Source organism: Mytilus trossulus, chromosome 3, assembly GCF_036588685.1.
Source record: "Mytilus trossulus isolate FHL-02 chromosome 3, PNRI_Mtr1.1.1.hap1, whole genome shotgun sequence".
Taxonomy (NCBI): Eukaryota; Metazoa; Mollusca; class Bivalvia; order Mytilida; family Mytilidae; genus Mytilus; species Mytilus trossulus.
The window spans coordinates 37,210,865-37,236,118 of NC_086375.1; the positions used below are offsets into that span (position 1 = coordinate 37,210,865).

The window sequence follows — 25,254 nt, forward strand, 5'->3', positions numbered from 1 at the left end:
GCCAAATCAAAAATATTGCTTTAATATGGAAAGCATTACAACCAAAAGAGTCTTCTATTACCCGGTACTAATTTTCTTTTAAATGGTTAGTTCTATTCTCATATTCCAAATAGACATAATCAGGTTTTCAAACTAAATGCTTTGCTGGAATTCAGATAGATTTAGGATGAAGTCAAAAAGGTCAGCTGTTTACTTGAGCAATATTGGTTTCAATACATAACAAATGTTTAAACAGATTTGGGTAAAATTCAAATTGATTTGACCCAATTCATGAAAATAATATACACCTGTATAACCTATATGTTTAACTGTATATATATTATAAATGTAACACTGTATAGCTTCTTTCAGCTTTTTTTCATTTGTGCTGCCAACCTTAGATAAACCTAAGTGGCAGAAATAAAAAGCCATTATAAAATTCTCAACAGTACTTATAAAAATATGTTTCATCTATGGTTTTTGTGAAAACCATTTTTAACATTAAAATGAGATTAAAGCAGATGAGGCAAGTGGGAATAAATAATCTTGATAGTTTTATCAACTTTTAATGATAACTTCTAGCAAGGATTTGTATAGTTAACTATACAAATCCTTGCTTCTAGATAATAATTATGAAAACAAAAGACTTCACTGATAAACGAATTTTACACTGATAAAATTATGTTTGCATTTCATTAAAATTCATCACAAATCTATATTCATTGTGTATTTAGCTAAAAATAAGGAATTTTGACCATGTGATACACATAATAAAGAGCTTAGCCATGAGTTCTTGATATGCCAACACAGCCCACCCCACCCTCATAAATCAAACATTTAATTCTCATTACCCAAAAGCAACAAAGCTGAAAATGATAAAAAAAAATTATAATAAAGAGAAAGATTTTTAAATTAACAGATAGATAGATAAAATCTCGAGTGATTAAGTTAGTGAGCTATTTTTCACCGATAACAAGTATTTGGATGACAGGAAGTTGGTGATCAGTTGAAATTTTAACAAGAGAACACATGAAGGGATGAAAAGCCTGCTTTATTTATGTTTAAAATCTGCATGACAAAAAAAAAAACATTAAAAAAACCTACAAAAACTTAACATAGATTAATGAACCATGAAATGAAATCAAGGTCAGATGAAATTCTACTAGTCAGACATGTACACCTTATAATACTAAATTTTAGAAGGTTTCTAAAAGTAGTTCCTGAGTAAATGCAAGTGTCCAATAATAAGTGTATTCTAAATATTACTGCAAACAACAATTATCAGAAGCCTAACATAATGAAAAGCTTTCTGATTTGTTTGATGGACACACTACCATATTGTTACTGAAACTAATGAGTAGTACTTCACTTCAGATTTGACAAATTGATTCATTTGTAAAACCTACCATGAACTTCTTTACAAATTACGTCCATCTGTAACACTGACTGTTGGGATTTTATGGACGTTATAAATCTAAAATCATTCAGTTTTAATATCACCATTTCTTCTCGTAGATTTTTTTTCCACCATGGAAACCTGTCGACCTGTGATTGTGGTCTTAAATCAGGAATTGGAAACCTGGAAATATATTTTATCAAATTAGATTATTAATATATACGTAGTTTATATGTGAAACATTAAAAGACAGAATACACTACAAGCATACTACATCAGATTTGAAATCAAATACATGTATACCATTTAACATGAGGAGAAGGGTTGGGATCCCCTAACATGTTTTAACCTTGCCACATTTTATATGTATGTATGTGTCTGTCTCAAGTCAGAAGCCTGTATTTCAATGGTTGTAGTTTGTTGCTGTGTTACAAATTCCTTTTTTTGTACATAAATTAGGCCGTTAGTTTTCTCGTTTGAATAGTTTCACATTTGTCATTTCAGGGCCTTTTATAGCTGCCTATGCCAAATGGGCTTTGCTCATTGTTTAAGGTTGTAGGATGACCTATAGCTGTAAATTTCCTATGTCATTTGGTCTCTTGTGAAGAGTTGTTTCATTGTCAATCTTACCACCTCTTCTTTTTTTATATGATCATATGTAACAATATGATGAATTGTTTATGACTACTAAGAATATACTTCATAATAAACTTACCTGATATAGAGTTTAACATTAGAACTATTCACTTTTATATCTGTTGTCATTTCTGATGAATTAGCACCATCTTCTAAGGTCTGACTGAACGTGTCTGGGACCTGAAATGATAACTTGAATATATATCTTAGAATTGGATGGACTTGAGAAGTTGCTTTAATTTACCATACTATATTCTGTAGAAAGATGCTGAAGATATCACCACAAGTGATGCCTGGAATTTATCCCGAGGCCAGACATGCCTTTGACATAGTTAATTAGTGAAATTGTCAAGTAAGTTAATGTGCTGCATGTACCTTCAGCTTTTATAGTTGTCATATAGTCATGATAGTGATATGTTTATATCATATAGCAGGGTTTCCGCTGGCGGTTGCCATTTTCGCAATTTGCGAAAAAATAATAATTTTGGCGATTAAAATTCGTCATTGGCGAAAGAATTTGGCGAAAGAAATATATATAACGATTTATTTTCAGCCATCTTGTTTATTTACTTTTTTCAGTTTTCTCTAACTTTACCGATCATTCCATACTTTGAATTCACCTTGAACTCGTTAAGATTTTGACAGAAAATCAATAATCAGCTGATTGCATTCATAGCTATCGACATCAAAGGACTAATTAATAAAGGTGTTGATTGTATAATATGACAAATGATAAGGTTAAATGGCTTCTGTCACATGTCACAAAGGGAATAATTACCTATTTTACGACGCACGTGTTTGAAGCAAATTTTTTACGCTTCCTCTCCTTCTTTAAAATGATAGTCAGAAAAGAAAATTGTTGTTATGACGAAAATGTTCAAAAGCAAGAAAGGTCTCTGATTTAAAACTTTATCATTCAACTTTCAAATAGATTATTGATTTGAGTTTGTACTTCAAAGTAGTTTCACCTACACACGTGTTTCAAGCGTATAGTTTTACTTATTTACGATGGTCTAGAAAAGGAAACTGTCGTTATGAAGAAATCTATTCAAAAGGTTTGCATGAGAGTAACCCTTCAATGTAATGACCACACCTTACAAAAGGGATCAATTCCAAGTGATAAGATGCTTTGTATTGTTGTAAAAACCACTTCTTATTATGGGGGGGGTCTGGAAAAAAGGAAATTTTTAAAAGAAAAATATAATTGTGTTACTTGGCGAAAAAAATAATAAAGTGGCGAAAAATATATTGTTTTGGCGAAAGAGGTGGCGAAAAAAAAAATTGACCCAGGGGAAACCCTGTCATATAGGATTATACCTTCTTTTCAGCTACTTTTTGTTTCATGAGAATAAGAAAAAGTAACAAAATGACAAAATAGTGAAATGAAAATGGCATAACCTCATCACTTTTATGAATGAAGGTCAAACTATCACAAAATGTCTAAATTGTACAGCAATTAGCTTTATCCATGTTTTTTTTCAAGAGGAAACAATTTATACACATTGATACTTATTTTACTGAGATCTTGTATCTTATTTGTGCAAACATTTCTATCTGGTCAGCATAGTTGGTGACACTGACCTGTGATGTGTGGTTTTTTTTTTTTAATTTTAATTCTGGCTACAAGAACATTTGGACTTACCCCTGTATACATAGGTATATTTCCTGTATGACTGCATGACCTTGACCTTGGTGGTGGTGACAGCAGACTATTAACTCTGTCAATGATAGTGACATCAATTTCCGACTCACATGCACCAATGGTAACATTGACATCTGTTCTTGGGCTGATTTTTCTTGATCCCTGCAAAATGTCAAATACAAGGTTAACACAACTTCGCATCAATTTGAACTAGGAAAACTAAGGCTACTGTTACTGTCTGTTATCTTTAAATTTCAATACCAAACAGGCATTTTTGGAGAAAAAAAACCATTCTTTTGATAAATGATCAAATGAAAAAAATTATGTGTCTGTCCCAAGTTAGGAGCCTGTGTTTAGTGGTTGTCATTGATTCATGTCTGACATATTTGTTTTTTGAAAATTGTATTGTACAAATAACGCTGTTAGTTTTCAGACTACTGTGGATTCATTCATTATTATTTGTTGGAGACCAATTTCCGTGGTTTTGTGGAAACATGTGAACCACAAACTTAAATGTTCAACGAATTACAAATTCTCGGTAAAGTTGTATCCAGACTTTGGCAGAACCACGAAATCACATATCCATGATAATGCAAGGTTTCATCAATCATCAATTGGTACCCACGAATATAAATGTATCCACAGTATATGGTATGAGTTTTTCTCATTGTTGAAGGCTTAAGGCTGACATATAATGCTTTTTTTGTCATTTGAAGTTTTACATAGGGATTTTAATAGGTACATTTCCATTCTCAATTTTACACTTTATATATAAAAGTCATACAAAGTTTAAAAGAAAAATGGTCTATTAATTTCTTTTGATAATATACATTTCATGGTTCATGAAAATCATAAGATCATGAAATGTAAACAGACAGACAAATGTATAGGGAAAGGTCAGAAAACGTTTCACTTTCTATTCTATACATACATGTGATGAATATATTACCTAACAGGGTATAATGTATGCAATAAGACTTAAAAGTGATCTTAAGTGTACTGAAGCATTCCTTCCCTTTAATAAACTGATCCAATACATGTACATGTATCAATACAAATAAGTACAATTGTACTTATAAAGAATTTACAGGACGTTTCTGTTTCTGTTTACAATATCAATGAAATAAGTTCAGATGTACTTAAAATAGCATTTCCAGGAAGTTTATGTTTTTGTTTACAATATGTAATGAAAATTGGGAGTAACAATAATGTGTATCAAGGGAGATCAGATTACCCCAAAAAGGTTATTCAGTATAAAGTAATTACTGTGACTTGACAGTAAGAGGATTGTGGTTTTCTAAAGCAGTTAGTTCAAATTTCTGACCAGTTTGGTTTGATCAAACAAACTACAGGTCAAGCCACAGTCACAACATATTGTAATTTCACATGTGTTTTAAAGCTGTCAGAGTATTTCGCCATAAAAGTCTTGAATACATTTAAATATCAATTGAAAACCTATCAATGGTTTTCTTGTTGTGTTTTGCAGAGGTTATCCCATTGTCTAATTGTAAAACTAGGATGAATAGAGGAATTTGTAAACTATGCGTTAAAATGACAAAACTAAAGCTAAGTCGTTGAACTCTGGGTAAAAATAGTTTTATAGTAATGAATTTTGACTGGATAACATATTTTGATATGCTTATAAGAAATTTAAGGCTACATCAGTGCAGAATTTAGTCTTTTTAACAAGGAATTAAATGAATCATGAATATTTTTTTTATTCTGGAAAATTGATCAGAAAAGTATGATGAAAGTTAACTCAACTATATAGAGTTAGGCCATTTATAGGTTGTTGTTTGGTGTGAGCCAAGTCTCCATGTTGAAGACTCTGACTGTACTTTGACCTATAATTATAATGGTTTACTTTTACAAATTGTGACTTAGATGGAGAGTTATTTTTTGTCTCATTGGCACTCAAACCACATCTTATTATATATATTAGACATGAACACAAAGGATCATTAAACATTCACTGATATTTCATTATGAACTTACAAACCCCCTTTTATTCAAATTAACTATTATATGAAACTTGAATTATTTTGAATTCTGGAAAATTGATCAGAAAAGTATGATGAGAACTAACCCAAATAAGTAGAGTTAGACATGCATACATATATTAGGTTAATTTAATATTCAATTATATTTCATTATGAACTAACTAACCCCCTTAATTCATGTATGCATGGCTAACCCTCATAAATTTTGTAAGTTTTCCGCATAAATCTCTTATCAATTTTCCAGAATTCAAAGTTATTCCAGATTCTAACAATTCCTTGGTTTTTTTATAACTTTTGCAAAAAAATAAACCACGAGTTTCTCTACAGTTTTCTATGCAAATGAAGGAGGTCTCATGGAGAACGAATGAATGAAAACTGTAAACCAAAGAGAGATCCTGAATCAAAATAAATTTTAAATGTTGCATTATTAAATAGAAAGACTACTTCTTTGTCAAAGTTTGAGTTTATGTTTGGTTTTTTATTATAACAGAAAATGTGCTAAAACCAATATTTACATAAAACATTTATAAAACTTTTTTACAAACAACCCTTAGGCCACAAACAGCAGATGTCTACCAAGTAATTTGTTACTATTTCCTGTTACAATAAGGTGATTTAACTTCATAAATTTTTTTAAAACTTTCATACTAAAAATTTAGTTATTCTCTTCAGTGAATTTAAATGTTGATTCACCTTTTTTTTGCAAAATATTTTTCTCATTTGCATTGTTCCTGGTATGACTATTCCCTTCTAAATATAAAAATAAGGTGATGTAGTATGATGTTGCCTATGAAACAACTATCCATCAGAGTCCAAACAATGTATTCAACTAAAAGTCAGCCCACATACTTCAACAATGAGCAAAACGCAAACCCTGTCAGTGTAGTCAGCTATTGAACCCTGGCATGCGTAATGTGAAATAACTCAAATTTGCAATGGTATACATGATTTCAAATGTTTTCCCTTGTATGCTTTAAGACCTAAAGTTCTTTTTTCATTATATAATAATTAACTCATTCAGCAACATCTAAATGTCTTTCAAACATTAAGTGCTGCCCCATCATTTTCTCCTGCATATATGTATGCACTGCTTGTTACACAATTTTATGTTGGTTTTGGCATTTGTTTTTATGGTGTCTTTGATAAATGACACCCCAAATGCATTTTGCTGTGCATGTGTACATATATATACACATTTACTCTACATGACTGTAAATTTACCTTTGTTTGTTCTATATAAGTTATGGTGGCTTTAATACATGGAGCACTACCATGCATACTGCTGTACATGTGTGTACATTTATACTGACAATAAATTTACCTTTGTTTGTTCTATGTAAGTTATGGTGGCATAAATACACCGGGCACTACCGTGCATACTGCTGTACTGTACATTTGTGTACATTTATACTGACTATAAATTACCTTTGTTTGTTCTATGTAAGTTATGGTGGCTTTAATACATGGGGCACTACCATGTATACTGCTGTACTGTACATGTGTGTACATTTATACTGACTATAAATTACCTTTGTTTGTTCTATGTAGGTAATGGTGGCTTTAATACATGGAGCACTACCATGTATACTGCTGTACTGTACATGTGTGTACATTTATACTGACAATAAATTACCTTTGTTTGTTCTATGTAGGTTATGGTGGCTTTAATACATGGAGCACTACCATGTATACTGCTGTACTGTACATGTGTGTACATTTATACTGACTATAAATTACCTTTGTTTGTTCTATGTAGGTAATGGTGGCTTTAATACATGGGGCACTACCATGCATACTGCTGTACATGTGTGTACATTTATACTGACAATAAATTACCTTTGTTTGTTCTATGTAGGTTATGGTGGCTTTAATACATGGAGCACTACCATGTATACTGCTGTACTGTACATGTGTGTACATTTATACTGACTATAAATTACCTTTGTTTGTTCTATGTAGGTAATGGTGGCTTTAATACATGGGGCACTACCATGCATACTGCTGTACATGTGTGTACATTTATACTGACAATAAATTACCTTTGTTTGTTCTATGTAGGTAATGGTGGCTTTTTTACATGGAGCACTACCATGTATACTGCTGTACTGTACATGTGTGTACATTTATACTGACAATAAATTACCTTTGTTTGTTCTATGTAGGTAATGGTGGCTTTTTTACATGGAGCACTACCATGTATACTGCTGTACTGTACATGTGTGTACATTTATACTGACAATAAATTACCTTTGTTTGTTCTATGTAGGTAATGGTGGCTTTTTTACATGGGGCACTACCGTGCATACTGCTGTACATGTGTGTACATTTATACTGACTATAAATTACCTTTGTTTGTTCTATGTAGGTAATGGTGGCTTTTTTACATGGAGCACTACCGTGCATACAGCTGTACAAGTGTGTACATTTATACTGACTATAAATTACCTTTGTTTGTTCTATGAAGGTAATGGTGGCTTTAATACATGGAGCACTACCATGTATACTGCTGTACTGTACATGTGTGTACATTTATACTGACTATAAATTACCTTTGTTTGTTCTATGTAAGTTATGGTGGCTTTAATACATGGGGCACTACCATGTATACTGCTGTACTGTACATGTGTGTACATTTATACTGACTATAAATTACCTTTGTTTGTTCTATGTAGGTAATGGTGGCTTTTTTACATGGAGCACTACCATGTATACTGCTGTACTGTACATGTGTGTACATTTATACTGACTATAATTTACCTTTGTTTGTTCTATGTAGGTTATGGTGGCTTTAATACATGGAGCACTACCGTGCATACTACTGTACATGTGTGTGGCGTGTTGTTCAGCATCTTTATTGAACACAAGTAACTGAAATAGAAATATATATGTACTATTGAATATACCCACTGATAGATAACAAAGTGAAAAGAACGGAAATATTTCAAAAACATTAACAGAAGGAAACAATAAACACCTTTGTATATTACCAGTATTATAAGCCTTAATTTTTGCCCTTCGTCTCACTTTGGCGAACTTTGAAGTTAGCATTTTTCAATATCTTCAACTATCTGCATGTAATACTGATACAAGTTTTACAAACTTTGCTTAAATAACTGGTAATTGCTTGGTTTGTGTAAAGACGGTATAGACAAAGAAATGTCATATATGATAACTAATATAATTGGCACATAAAAGCAGACTTAGATTAGTCATGCTTTTCCTTTTGCTTTCAGTTAAACCCTTTTTTTAATTGTAATGACCACTAATTAAGTCATTTATGTCCATCCTTAGTTCATTTCACCTTTTTTAATGAATTTATATATTTTTACCTATATGTCTTAGAATAATTTTATATTAGCTTTTTAGCTGATGTTATTTTTATTTCTGAAAACCAGAGATTGTAAGGACTTAAGCTCCAGGGACTTGTGAATTTTCCATATTTTCTTTATTGTCTTTTATTTCCCATGTTCATTCAAGTATTAGGCTAGTTAAGTCATAATATAATAAAGACAAACTAAAACAAATTGTATTGTGTTGTGGTAAACAATTTGCAATACATTAACTTAATCAATTTCCTGTAAATTTTATTTTTCTTGATATCTATTACTAAAATAGGTCAAAATTTAAACTGATTTTGTTGACAAAACACTGTAATATAAATGAATTCAGTTTAGTTTTAACATATTTTTTTTTATAGTGAATTGGAAAACAAGTTATTACAACTAATATTAATCCCTTTCCACTTTACGGGTGCAAGTGCTGCCTTGTAGCGGCATTAGCCTGCTCTTTTTCGAAATCTACAAGGGCGTCTTTTAAATGCAAGAGATATGACTCTCTCTTAACATGGGTCAGCCATTTATCGTCCCCTTCCGACAGACTATCATTGTTTTCTCAAGACCATACTCGCAAATGGTGTCAAGGGAGAGCCTCCCCCGAGCAGGGATCGAACCATGAACCTTTGTGTTAGTAGTCTGATGCACTAACCACTACACCATGACTCTTCAGTTGGCTGTTTCAAATAAAATCAAGTCTTTTAAACAATAGAACTATTTGAAACAGACGTTGCTGACATGCATACATTATCATATCCCAAGCAATTATGATATGCCAACCTTTCAGCCACTCTAAATTTTTGTTTTTTTCTGGGGTTTTTTTTGTTGTTGTTTTTTCATGGTTTTTTTTTGGGGGGAGGGGGTATTCACAATAAAAAATTAGATATTTTTCATTTGCTTATTCAAGTATTTCAATGCAGTAATCCAAGTAAACACTAGAAAGAATAGACAGTACACCTTGAAGTAAACACTAGAAAGCTTTTAAGGTGGTACCCAACACTTGCACTAAAATTATTTGGCTCGTTTAATTTTCATAAAACTTTGTCGAAGTACTAACTTTGACCTTTTAACAAAAATATAAAAATTTCAAAAATTTTGAACCAACCGTTTTGTCAAAAAAATTGCACTGGTTATATAGCAGTTTGACAAACACCAATTTTGATCATTGAGAAGCTTAATATTTCTTTTACAACACAAAGTAATTAAAACATTTAGCTGACTTTACAGAGTTATCTCCCTGTAGTGTTAGGTACCACCTTAATCAAAATAATTCAGATTAATCATTCTTTGCTTCAAGTCCAGTGGCAAATATTTTATGCATGTTCAGGACAAGACCAAATAAACAATACATACAATTAGTAGGTACATATACTGTCAAAGACGTAGACTGGGATGAAGGGTGGGAAATTTGAACTGCCAATAGAAAGCTGGACAGGAGCAGGCTTTTTACGAATCAACAGGCTACCTACAGACCTTAAGAGTTGTCACAAGTGCAGAGACAGATAATCTAGAGTTTGATCTACTTTCTGGACAGTTGCCCATTGCTAAAGGCTTCTTGTTGACCTATAGATAGCTTATTTTTATAAGTCATCACATTGATTGTCTCATTGACCTTTACCCTTTATCTCTTATCATTTATTTCAAAAAATCGTTTTTTCCCATTTCATATACATATACATGTATTTTTAACAAGATTGTAATAATGTATTTTTAGATCCAGGATCTTATCATGTCCTTTAATGTCATTTTAAGTCTACAAGTTTTGTATAGAGAGGACTACTTACTAGCCAAGTTCAAATTTTTGGTAATTCCTTTTTAGTCATATCTAATTTCATATACAGGTGAATCATAAATAGGTAGTAAAGAGCTACCTGTACTTGTATTTGTTTTAGATAAATAAATATCAACTTAACATGAGACACTGTTACTTTGCAGTATTTATTTGAACAACACTTGTACAGATAAATCATGTACAATATAATAAATGCCTAATCAGAAGATCCAAATGCTATGATGGACTGAAAATTTTAGTCAGATTAGACAGAAGTTTCAATATTTCATGAAATAAATGCCTGAGATTTGGCAAATGTTGTAAAGATCAAAGGAAAATGCCACAAAATATGCTTGGGAATGCTCGAGTCTTGTGCACATAGTCTGATAGTTGACAGCACTGATTTTTGTTATAACAAGTTTAGTTAACAATGCCATAAATGGGCAAGCTCTTTAAAATACATTTATCATAATACACTTTTGCAATTCTACTAATGCAAAAGGAACTGCACCTGAACAGGAAATTTTTTTATGTTGTTTTTTCATAATAAATTTTTCTGCGAAAATTTAAATGACGATTTCTTTAAAAATAGTCTTACAAATTTTCAGACAAAATAGTATGATTTATATAATAGTGTACTTTCAGCTTAAACACTATGCTTTATATTCTAGAGGCTTTTCCCTTTTACAATACCAAAGACATATAACCAACATACCAACTTATATATGTCCTTGACAATACCAATCAACAAAATCAGTTTTTCATAGCTTGTCTTCCTTTATCATATACTAAGTGCCAATACAAAGTCAAGGCCTACATGTATTTTCCAAACTATAGAAATTGATCAAAGGTCTTCTTTTGAAAGTGACCAATCACTCTAAGACTTTGAGGACTATTGAGGATATAAGTTGTAGAAAGTCAAAGCATTTTTCAGAGCTTTTCCATTTTCAGATTTTTAAGTTTTAAAAATTGTAATTTATATTTTGGATGACTGTCCTTTCTTCCAACTTTAATTTGATAAAGATCTAACTAATGATCTTCATTATTGGATGAAATAAAGATCTTTATAAAGTAAGGCAGATTAGGAAATTTCCTTTGCACCTGACAGGTCCAGTGAGATCACATTTGGACGAATATTAGTGAGTTTTGAATTTGACCATATTGGACTAAATGCAACTTTTTGTTGATTTGATACCAAACTGTTACAGTTATGTTACATAACTTATGTATCATGTAGTCAAATGTTTGAGAAATGCATCGATACAAATTTTTAGTACTTATATTCATTGAGAGACCAAAGGGGACTTAGAATATGTTTTGTTTTATTTCTAAAGGCACTCATTATATAAAAATCCAGACTTTGTTGATTAATCTAACGTCTTTTTCTGTCCTTGTATGAATATTCTATCTTTCTTTTTTTTTTCCAGAGGTCATATGATTAATCATGGCCAAGATTCCTTCATCTTATAGTGAATCAATGATGAATTTATTTATTTTCCTCTTTCTTTATGAAATAAATCTGAGCCTGTTTGTTTTCAGACTTGCACAAAGCAAATAGATATAGGATATGTGCATTTAATCGGGTATCTATACATAGTTGCGGTTTTGATTATGCATGAGACCTACAATATCAGAGTGAAAGGTATTTTCCCAATAACTTAATTATTCTTTTCATCTGAAGACCACATAATTTTAACTCAGGCATAAATCAAGTTCTATTTTCATTCTATTTCAATGAATTTGAAACATGCATCAGAATTATGTAATTCAGTGATTGTGGTTTGTTGCTGCAGATGTCGGTCATATTTGTTTTTTTGTGCATTATTTTGTACATAAATCAGTCCATTAGTTTTCTCATCTGAATTGGTTTACGACTATACAGTATGGGCTTTGCTCATTTAAGAAGGCTGTAAGGTGACCTTAAGTTGTAAATGTTTTACCGTGGAGAGTTGTCTGTCTCATTGGCCTTAATGCAATATCTTCTTATTTTTATTTGCATAAGCATACTTCAATGTGAAAGTTTCCACAAGTTTCTTAAATTTTTAATGGAATGTTCAGGAAAATTAAATGTGTACCAGTATAACAAAATCGAATTAACCGGTACATTGTAATTTGTTGTACTGTCTTAATACTGATACTGTCAAGTGGTCCTGAAAATTCGACCTAACAGTACTGTCTAAAGATAACACTTAAAACAGTAAAGACAGTGAAAGTCAATAAAATACATGAGAATTGAGGGAAAGTTCATTAACACATCAACCCAACAGCTCAAATGTACCTAAATGTAGAAATCTAAAGGTTAATATGTAGTCGTTACCAATCCATACCTAACAAGATAGAACAACAAACTTGTAAGTCACCAATAGTAGACAGTAAAGTCAATACAACACAGGAGATTGGGGGAAACATCAACAGGACACCAACCCAACAAGACAAATATTTTAAAATGTAGAAATCTATAGATCAATATGTGGTCTGAACATATCCGTAAATTAACAAACTAATAAATCGCCAAAAGTCTAGACAATTTCAGTCCATATATCTTTTTAAAAGATTACTGGACATTTAACAAAGTAGTTGACCTATCTTATAACATGGTGAACCTTGCAGTGGTCAAATTATTGTTAAATACCTGAGGAAAGGTAAACAAATTGTATTTACTTATGTGATAGGTATCTACAACGGGCAAACAAACAAATTTATATTCATCACCATAAAAAGTTTGACCAGCAATTTGATTTTACACGATTTACAACTTAACCTAAACATGGGTGATCTCACCACATCTCCTTATTTTTGACCAGCAATCTGATCTTACATTATATACTACATATACTATATCTTAGCATAGGCAATTATACCACATCTCCTTATTGTTATATACTCTTCATCTTGGATACAAAAAAAGTTGTTGAATATTGGTGTGTTCTGTATAAGATATATAAATAGCTTTATCCTGTGGATTCATTTAAACTGGTTGCGTGTTTGTCCCACATATATTGTAAAATAATTGTAAGCAACAAATAAAAGACATTTATAGGTTTCATAAGTGTGAGAATTGGATATAGTTTTATATCAAATCATGTTATTTAATTTCAATATAAGAATAAAAGAGCTTTCAGAGAGTTTATTAATACTTAATAAATTAAATATCATGAGTTGATATCAAACAATATCCTATTCTCATAAGTTGTTAAACCTATTCTCTAATGGTCAACACTATCATTGTGTTAAATAAAAAAATCTGTGAATTGATAATAAAATTGAGAAAGCAGATGGGGAATGTGTCAAAGCGACAACAACCCGACCCTAGAGCAGACAACAGCCGATGTAGTCTTTTGCACTTCATGCCAGTTTGACCTCATCTGTCCTTTTTCAGTCTCAAACTTTAACATCAGACATTTTAAGACTTTTTGTACACTTTAGAATGTAATAAAATATGAGAAAAAGAAGATTCTAAGTTGAAAAGACAGAGTGATTTGTATATTATTGATGGTCTTTGCCATGGATGAAATGTACATTGTGGTAACCTTTGCAAGTCATTTATGACCTAGCCAATAGAAATGCTGTTATATAGTCTAGGGATGCTGGATAAGCCAATCAAATTAACACTGATTTTTGTATTACTTTTTTGTATCACACTCTGAACAGTGTTATAAATATCAAATAGAAATATCTATTAATGCAAGAAATAGATAACAGGCAACTGAGCCATAATAGGAGAATGACTATCATTTTAAAAAATTGTAGTTTTGTATATTTGTAAGGAATAACTGCATTTATAAGTCTCACTGTTGCCTTTTGATGGTCTCACAGCTGCCAAGTACAAAATGTGCTACCTTCAATGTTTCAGATATGATTATTCCTTATTTGTGTGAATTTAGCTAGTGCTACATAATTAACTTTGCTTGGTTCAGAACCAGATTGATTGATTGTTGGTTGCATAATGTCCAGTGGCAAATAATTCATGTATTTTCAAGACAGGGTTTATAACCAGTGCTGGTAGGCTGTTTAGAGTACCATCTGTCAGTATTAAATTTATAACTGCATCAGCAATTATTGGTAAGTTCCTGTCAGATACATTTTAAATTATTTAAATACTAAGATGCATCTAGATCTCCTAATAAAAGAAACTTGATTTCATCATCAGACTAGCCTTTAAACAATATGGTTGCTAATATAAAGTGACATTCCCCCTCCCCCCCAAAAAAAACAAAAAAAATTACAAAATTATTGTAAGAAGATTGATTCATTTATATATCCATGATGTTATTTTGTAAAAGTGAAATAAATATACTTTAAAAAATGTCAAGTGTGTGTGATCTTATCAATGTGAGTGAGAGAAAAAACAACACAAACAGGATATCTCACAGTTAAGGTATAACATATAAGTGAAATCACAGAAAAACAATAATTAGTCCTCACACGGTATTATAATTTGAACCTCATACTGCAGATGTGAAGTTAATTAATAGGTGTGTCAATCCTTTTATTTTCAATATAGGTGTCTCAATCTGACCAACTAATTTTTCACCTTTTCTTCCATTACAAAAAGCTTATAATTAAATCATCAAACGTGAGCAAGATAAGGTCATGAATAAGTTGTACCTGGAGTTTTAACACAGGAAAGTTAACTATTACTCGGTCAAACCTTGAATTTAACACGAGACCAAAACCACATAAACATATGTCTTATTTTAACAAATGAATGAAATTGACAATTTTATGTAATGACAAAGATCCTGTATTACCTGGTATAAAGCATGCCAAACTTACATAATAAAGAAGGCGAAAATTTGTTTTATTAAGTTTCTTTTTTTTTGTTAAGAAGAAATAATTTGACATGCAAGGTTACAAAAACTGATACATAGATGATAGTCACATGAACATGTATAGTAATTTCAAATTATGTTCGTCATCAAGCATTTAGATACTAAATAAAATGATAATGAATTTTAAGAATATAAAAAGATGACATGAGATATGACATTGAGACATAACTTCCATTGGCGGATTCAGGGGGTCCTGGGGTTGGAACCCCCCCCTTTTTTTGGGACAACCAATGCATTTGAATGGGAGCATATAGTTGGAACCCTCCCTTTACTCTGGGTTGGGAACCCCCCCCCCCCCCCCCCCCCCCCTTTTACAATGGCAGGATCTGCCCCTGACATCACAAAAAACACTACAGGTTGCAATTATGTAAATAAATGGACCATCTACCAGGGCAAATGTGATTACGCCTCCCGTTCATAAAATCCAGTCCTAAGACTATTGAAATGTTTAGAAAGGATTTATACCGTAGGATCTGGAATTTCTCATTATTGGTCTTCTGCTGTTAAAATCCATTCAACCATTTTAATATACCATAGACAATTAATGGAGAGAATTCACCATAAAAAATTGTCAAACCCTGACACTTTTTTACTATGAAATATATATCCTCAAAGTCAGGAACCGTTACATTAGTGCATTTCATATTTATTTTATGTTTTTGGCAAAATAAGGTCGAAAAAATATTTGCCTCGCTCCGCTCTGCGAAAGATTTAATTCTCCGCCCCCTCTTCCAAATTTCCTGGAAACGCCCCTGCATTTGATGTGAATATATTACTGGTAAGACTTTCTAAGAAATGTAGTTAGCACCAAATTCCTTAATAAATGACATGAACATCAATTTGTTACTAGAAACAGGAGCCTTATGTTGGGGAAAGACATATCAGAGAATGAATGGTTGAACAATGGTTACAGATTGATTGATGGGTTTCTCAATTTTATTCTCAAATTAAATATGTTTGCGTCATACACACTTCAACATCAATAATTATAAATACATACTGAGGAAAACCACAAAGTTGAAGGTGGGATGACCATGTAGTATTTATACAACATAAAATGATTTGGTTGTCAATTTTTAAAACAACCATATTAAGATTTATTATGAAAAATATGGATGAAAAATTAACTGGTAAGTAAAACAATTATTTGCATCTTGTACCAAGTTCTGGATTTCAAATTTTCATTTAAAAATTAAACTCAAACTTAATTTTTTTATTGACAAGAACCTATTCAGCCATTTTTTATACATTCTAATTTCGGTCACAGAATTTTATAATCACAACTGAAATCATGAATGTTAGTTTCCATTATTGCGAACCTAATATTGGCACATTTTTTGTAATAATAAAAACTTCTAAAAAAAAGAATTAATGATGTACAAAGTTCATAACAGAATCTGTTTAAAATGAAATTTCCTATGTCAATATAAAAAGAAGAAGATGTGGTCTATTAGACAAATATCCACAAATGACCATATAACGCAAATGTTATCAAGTATAGCTAGTAATCAACAAGGAGCCTAACTCGTACCCTATAGTAAGCTTTTAAAAAGTCAATAAAATGATGAAAATGTTGAACACTTTAAACCCGAAAAGCGATTCAAATGAAGACACTGATGAAATCTGTGTTACCCTGCTGGCAAAATATGAAGAACATTCCATTTAAGTTGAAGCCGAGAACAGTAAAAGAAACTTTTTCTTCGTGTTAAAGGATACAACAATGCTCTCTGTTACTTTCTGTTTGTGAATATCTTAATTTTCATGAGCATTGGGTTCTGAGGCAATTAAAGAACCTTCAAAATTCAAGAGGCAAAACAGAGTAGGGTCAATTTTCCTTGTATTTGTTTCAACATTTGATATTCCTGCCCCCAAATAATTTTCGCATCTATTTTTTCCTATTTATAAACCAACTTTGATATTCTAATAAGAACAATTAACTTGTACATGCGCAAATAGTTGTGAATGTCAACACAAACTTTCAATTTCGACACAGTTGTCGAGACATTTACATGATTTATCGGAAAGAAAGCTCATACAGGGCAAAAGTAATAGTTACCAATCATGAACCTACCTGTGATTACTCATTCCTTGAAATTTTTTTGGTAATAAACGAGTTTGAAAATAAAGTTTTTGTGTATGGTGTATAACAACTTAACTATGCACGGTACAGAAGGATTGATGTGGTCAGCTAAACACTGTACACAACGCTTCTTTCGGAATAAAATATCGTAAAATGACATATGTATTTAAGATTTCAATGCCAAATATTGAAACAGCTATACTTATGACACACACACAGTGGCCTTCTATCAGGCAAAGAGTTGCAATGAATATAGAATTATATCGGATGAGACGAGCGCCAACTTCTTTGACAAGTATTTGCACATGTTTTTAGTAATCATTCTTGTTTTTTGGAAAATAATGAGACATCTCTTATCATCAACCTACAACCAAATCATTTCTTAAAACAACAATTATGTTTAGATTGAAGTACACATTGATATCATGTTAAAAAAACAAAGATTTTTCGTTACCGTGTAAGGTCAAAATCCCATCCACTCGCTTGGTTAGTACCTATATCCGCTGTACGATGATACACGGTGACAAAAGTTAATATCAAAAAGAATGTAGCATTTTTACTTGACACAAAAAGTTTTCTCTTTCAGAGCATCAAACAAGATGCCTAGTATATTGCGTCTTATTAGTGACAGGGCTACAACTGACTATGATATTAGCCGCCGACTGTCCAGTGAAAGAGTGTACATGTCATGACCGGAATTCTCCCAAAGATGAGAGAATTATAGACTGTCGAGATAAAGACCTTTTATCCATTCCAGCGATTTTTTCTTCCGATGAAATATTCAAAGAACTGACATTCAGCAATTCAAACAAAAGATGCAGGGACAATATCCCTTCAACATGCAGGAACAGAATTATTCAAATTGCCAAAAATACTTTTGCAGGACTTAAAGTTCGTAAACTTGACTTCAGTACAAATTATGTACTTTTAGTACCTAGTGATGCTTTCAGGGGACTGGAGACATATCTGACAGAACTTATCTTAGAAGGTGACGATAGAAACAGCGTCCCCTTTGCGTCCTTAGCACATTTGACTAACCTTAAGTCATTAACTATAGAACATTACACTCTTAATAACAAAGGTATCATTTCATTTCCACAAAAATTTCCACAGCTGGAAACTCTTGTGCTAGATACACTTCAGATGCAGTATATTGTACCACGTTCCGTTGTGGGCAAATTTCCAAAATTGAAAAGATTAGAGATATTAGGAAATCCAGACTTCTCATTATTCCCCCTAAGAGCTTTAAGACTCCTTACTTCATTGGAACAAATCCATTTCATAACCAGATGCTCCGCAGGGCGTAGCTTTATACGACCGCAGAGGTTGATTCCCTGAACAGTTGGGGCAAGTATGGACACAACATTCAAGCTGGATTCCGCTCTAAATTTGGATTGTGATTAAATAGTTGACACAGCATAGGTTTCTGACACAGAATGAATGTATTCAAATGAACTTAAAATTAGAGCAATTCACTATGCTGTTGAATATTAATCCTCTCAAAAAAATGTTTGAAGAAATTTTCTTTTTATTTATGAAATTTCAAATGAGAAAAATTGAACCCAATTTTTTAATCACATCCCCTTTTCCCTTATTCCAAAACTAATTTCAATTAAAATATTCTAATGGAGTTTGCAACAATTACTACTCATTTAAATACATCATAAAATATTAAGATGTAAAAAAACTGCTTGTTATCACTGAATGGTAAAGATTATTTAAATTTATCAGTTGGTAGTAAAAAGTGAATATACATTGTATATTGTATATAACAAAGATTTAAGTTGATTCTGGACAAAGAAAGATAACTCCAATTAAAAAAAAATCTTGCAGATATTTCTTGCTTACTTTACTGGACAAAGAAAGATAACTCTTAATTAAAAAAAAATTTGCTATTTCACAATATTGTGAAATTAGATATTTCTTGCCATTGCACAATACTGTGCAATTGAAAAGACTTGATATTGCACAATACTTAATATAATAATTTTAGATCCTGATTTAGACCAACTTGAAAACTGGGCCCATAATCAAAAATCTAAGTACATGTTTAGATTCAGCATATCAAAGAGGCCCAAGAATTTGATTTTTGTTAAAATCAAACTTAGTTTAATTTTGGACCCTTTGCACTTTAATTTAGACCAATTTTAAAACTGGACCAAAAATTAAGAATCTACATACACAGTTAGATTTGGCATATCAAAGAACCCCAATTATTCAATTTTTGATGAAATCAAACAATGTTTAATTTTGGACCTCGATTTGGGCCAACTTGAAAACTGGGCCAATAATCAAAAATCTAAGTACATTTTTAGATTCAGCATATCAAAGAACCCCAAGGTTTCAATTTTTGTTAAAATCAAACTAAGTTTAATTTTGGACCCTTTGGACCTTAATGTAGACCAATTTGAAAACGGGACCAAAAATTAAGAATCTACATACACAGTTAGATTCGACATATTAAAGAACCCCAATTATTCAATTTTGATGAAATCAAACAAAGTTTAATTTTGGACCCTTTGGGCCCCTTTTTCCTTAACTGTTGGGACCAAAACTCCCAAAATCAATACCAACCTTCCTTTTATAGTCATAAACCTTGTGTTTAAATTTCATAGATTTCTATTCACTTATACTAACGCTATGGTGGGAAAACCAAGAAAAATGCTTATTTGGGTCCCTTTTTGGCCCCTAATTCCTAAACTGTTGGGACCGAAACTCCCAAAATCAATACCAACCTTCCTTTTGTGGTCATAAACATTGTGTTTAAATTTCATTGATTTCTATTTACTTTAACTAAAGTTATTGTGCGAAAACCAAGAATAATGCTTATTTGGGCCCTTTTTTGGCCCCTAATTCCTAAACTGTTGAAACCAAAACTCCCAAAATCAATCCCAACCTTTCTTTTGTGGTCATAAACCTTGTGTCAAAATTTCATAGATTTCTATTAACTTAAACTGAAGTTATAGTGCGAAAACCAAGAAAATGCTTATTTGGGCCCTTTTTGGCCCCTAATTCCTAAAATATTGGGACCAAAACTCCCAAAATCAATACCAGCCTTCCTTTTATGGTCATAAACCTTGTGTTAAAATTTCATAGATTTCTATTCACTTTTACTAAAGTTAGAGTGCGAAAACTAAAAGTATTCGGACGACGACGACGACGACGACGACGACGACGACGACGACGCCAACGTGATAGCAATATACGACGAAAATTTTTTCAAAATTTGCGGTCGTATAAAAAACGGCATTTCAACATTTCAACATGCAGGAAACGCACTGAAATCACTTCATAATTTAACTGAACTGGATCTGTCCCATAATAAGTTAAAGGTCTTACAATTTGGATGCTTTAATCATATACAACAACGATTAGAGTATCTAGGCCTTCATTACAATAGATTAGATGGAGACGGATTGTTAACTCTGACAGAAGGTACTTGGCCAAAGCTGAAAAAGTTAGAACTAAACAATAATCCTCTAGGAAAGAGTGGCATTCCTTCAAACCTATTCAAAAACATGCCAAATCTGGAATATCTTTATCTCATGGAAACTCAGCTCATTCAAATAGAACATAATGACTTCATTGGATTGTCCAATCTTCATTTTCTTGATTTATCTGATAACAAAATCATGCATATAGATTCTGGAACCTTCATCCATACCCCAAATTTAAAGAAACTTGAACTATGTTCTCCAAAAAGATCAAGTTTTAAACTGAACTTTACTGCAGAAACTGCACAGGGACTTCAGAATTTGCGAAGTATCAGTTTACAAAAAATTCAACTCAGGCCGACTTCATTTTGGAATTCACTGAGCGTCATGACTGGTTTAAATGACATAAAGCTTGTAGATAATGGACTGTCAAATATTCAAGATTTAGCATTTCAGTATAATACACAGTTGAAAAGACTAGAGATCAGTAGCAATGGTCTTACTGAACTAACACAAAATCAAATTGATGGCTTAGGTGGCAGTCTAAAATTACTAGATTTATCTAATAATTTTATTTCTTTAATCGATAAATGTTTTATTGAAGAACTTGCAGTCTTAGATACATTAAATCTGAAAAATAATCCTTTGCATTGTGACTGTAAACTGAAAGCACTGAAAGAATGGACAAAAGTTAAACAGGCCTCTTATGAATATTTTGAATATTCTCTAAATGCTGAGTGTAGAACTCCTAAAAGATTAAGGAGCAAATCTCTAACAAGATTGTCAGAAAATCTTCTTGTTTGTCCAAATGCTATACAACAGATTCAGTGCCACAATTTCAGTACACCTACCTTGGTCAAACCCAGATTTAGAATTGTTAAGAAAGGAATGGCTTTAGGTAATCAACACATTAAAGCAGTGCCACAACTTCACTATATCTATCTCAATCAGACACAGAATTAGAAATGTTTTGTAGAGATGGCTAAAGGATATATGTTCCGGACCATATGAGTATTTGGACCATACGCGTATGGTCATGACCATATGGGTATATACTGATATGGTCCGACCATACGCGTATGGTCCGACCGTACGTGTATGGTCGGGGTAATAAACACTCTGTTACAGTTTACTTTTAATACTTCTAAACTCTTCATATGGCATGACTGTTCAGTAAAAAGACGCTATTATTTAGGTAATTTTATTATTTTATTATAATAAAAATATTAGCTAAATAAAAATTAGAAGTTTCACAAAGTTAATTTAACTTACTTGTCAAAACTTTAATAAACACATTTTATACCGATGGTCATTAACGAGTGAATGGGCAATATGTCGACTTAAAACAAATAAATGCCAAATATTTCTTGATGAACTATTACACAAGGAATTTACTGGAAAGTAGCATAGTTTATTCAAATTGTCTTGAGAAAATGGTGTATTGGAGATCTAGAGCTTCTAAAAACACCGTAGACATATCGGAATGGCCCAAGACCTCGGTATCACTGTACGCAGCTACAAAAAAGGCTAGCTTTTCACTCGCAAATAAAATGTGTAAATGAAAAGGATCGTACACAACCAAGACTTGCAAATGCAAAAAATAATACTATACAATGTGGAAGTAAATGGCAACCCAAGCCTACATGCAAGAATGTATTTATCGATGGAAACTAACTATGGCATCAATATTTAATTTTACGTAGTATTTGAAATATAAAAAATAAAACATTGTCATGTAACCATCATTGTTTTTTTAGATAAAGTTTTTGTATTAATAAAACTTTTGTAATGTAATTTGAAAAAAAAATACCTATATGGTCCAAATACTTATATGGTCCGGCCCGTTAATAACCAAACAAGTATTATACTCATAAGGTCCGACCATACGCGTACAGTCAGACCATACGCGTACGGTCAGACCATACACGTATGGTCGGACTATATGAGTATACGCATATGGTCATGACCATAAGTGTATGGTCCAAATACTCATATGGTCCAGAACATATACATATGACAATCCAGCCTAATTTTCATCCATTTTGATTTCAAAATTTGCTAGAATGAAAGAGTGGAAACAGGTTAATCTAGCCACTTGACTCCCCTCTGAATCTGCAATTGTGACAACATATGTACCAGAGACTATCAGCTGTAATGAAATTTTACCCGCCAAAACAATCTAACCTATAATGGTTTACTTTTTAAATTGTTATTTGGATGGAGAGTTGTCTCACAGGCACTCACACCACATCTTCCTATATCTAAGGAAAAAACAAATGTCTAGAATTTCGACTAACAAAAAACCAGTTACAAAGGCTTCATATGATATCATACATGAATCAAAAACCTCAATCAATTATTTGTAGCAATGAGGCATAACCTTATTTAGCTTCTTTCAAGAAAAATCTGAATTGAAGGACTAGCATCAACCAAGTTGCTGCCATTTGATTATCTGTCATAAATATTGTGTCTGTGTATACTGGAATCAAATAAGTATAGTCTGCACAGAAGAACTAGCTAAAGTTGCCATCATGTTGCCATGTCTGATTATATGGACTTTATGAATGCTTTATATGTGTACTTGGGTGTGTACCCTGATTAGGAGCTCTCTGTTGAGGCTTTCATTGGATAAAACAGTTGCCATTATAGTGTGTTTAGCACAAGTTCTGAAACTGAGTGCATAAACTGTTTTTGTTTATTAGTAATAAAGAATTGAATAAGATGAACCTTGTTAACAATGATTTTCAATTCCTAACTAATATCCACAACAATTTGTAGTTTTTTAATTACATATAATGTAAATCAGATCATTATCGCCATAATCATTTTCTGGTTGTACTATCTACAGAGGGAATAGAAGGGGTCCTAATCTCGAAATCCCAGGTTAAAAACACAAAATCTAGAGGTCCCGAAATTTAAATAAAGTAAATCCTGACATCCTGAAATCCGAAAAAAATAACTTCGGGATTCTGAAAGGTTGAATCCTGAAATCCCAAGCTTGAAAACACCCAATCGATGAGTCCTGATAAAGGTCCTATCCCCCCTCTATCTACCTACCATTCAACTTTCAACAAGATGAAGTAAAAGAACATAAAATGTCTTGCTATTGAAAGGCTATTACAAATGTAACCTTATCAGTTGATGAGGCAAAGTAGATTTGGCCAAAATTGAAAAGATCAAAGAGAAAAAACAATAGATCAAAGGAAAATGCCGCCAAAAAAGCATAAACATGTGTGAGTCTCACGCTTGGCATCCCTGTCCTATGTCAGACAGTCTTATATATCATGTTTAGGATGCTGATGATGATGATGTAAGGCTGTTTAATGTCCAGTGGCAAATTAAATGTATATTCAACACATGAGTTAAGAAGTCCAGAATTATAGACTTTAAAAGTAGACTTAAAGGAGACATCTGTTGTTTATTGATTCTCCTTTTATAAATACCTGTACATTAGAATGTGCAGCTGTATATTATAAAATAGTATATGTTCTGGTTATTTAACTGGATAGAATATTGCCATCTGTTACATGACAATAGTTTAATAAACATGTGACCAAATTATGAACCATACAAAACTTAGTAAAAAAGGACTACATCAAACTGCAGGAATTATTGTTTGGTTTTAATATCTAAAACCTTACATATGTTGACCAACATTCTTGAAAAGGGTCAGTTTAGTTTGAATTTTATGCATTTACAAAACTGTTAGATATCAAAATCAATACCTAAGGTAAAACAGCTTGCCTCAGGTGAATTTACTGAGTTCAATCTAAACAAATTTGGTTTCAAAAACTTATGTTTTTTAAATCAACAAATATATAATGGAAGATGTGGTATGAGTGTGAATGAGACAACTCTTTATTTAAGTCACAACTTATAAAAGTAAACCATTATAGGTCAAGGTACAGTCTTCAACACGGAGCCTTGATAAATATTATTGAACAGTACTGACCAAGTGAATGATATCTGTTATATATTTTTGTAAAAATCATTGTCAGTTAAATGAGTTCTCATTGGTCATATTATTTATAATGCATCTTAACATCTCATACACAAATCACTTGAGCATTTCCCATCTTCAATAGAGGTTAAAGTACCACTAGATAAATCCATTTATATGCAAAATAAGCTATTCACCATCTTTCCTTCAAT

At 32.0% G+C, this 25,254-nt stretch overlaps 1 protein-coding gene across 1 annotated transcript in view; it reads right to left on the reverse strand.

Moving 5' to 3' along the window:
- The window catches only part of LOC134711383 (autophagy-related protein 2 homolog B-like), a 95,034-nt gene that overhangs the window by 34,961 nt on the left and 34,819 nt on the right, over positions 1 to 25,254 (reverse strand). The window contains exons 13-16 of the mRNA XM_063571943.1: positions 8,411 to 8,521; positions 3,654 to 3,815; positions 2,091 to 2,191; positions 1,386 to 1,558 (exon numbers count right to left, since the gene is read on the reverse strand). Coding sequence (XP_063428013.1) covers positions 1,386 to 1,558; positions 2,091 to 2,191; positions 3,654 to 3,815; positions 8,411 to 8,521 — 547 coding nt within the window. The remainder of the gene's footprint in view (positions 1 to 1,385; positions 1,559 to 2,090; positions 2,192 to 3,653; positions 3,816 to 8,410; positions 8,522 to 25,254) is intronic.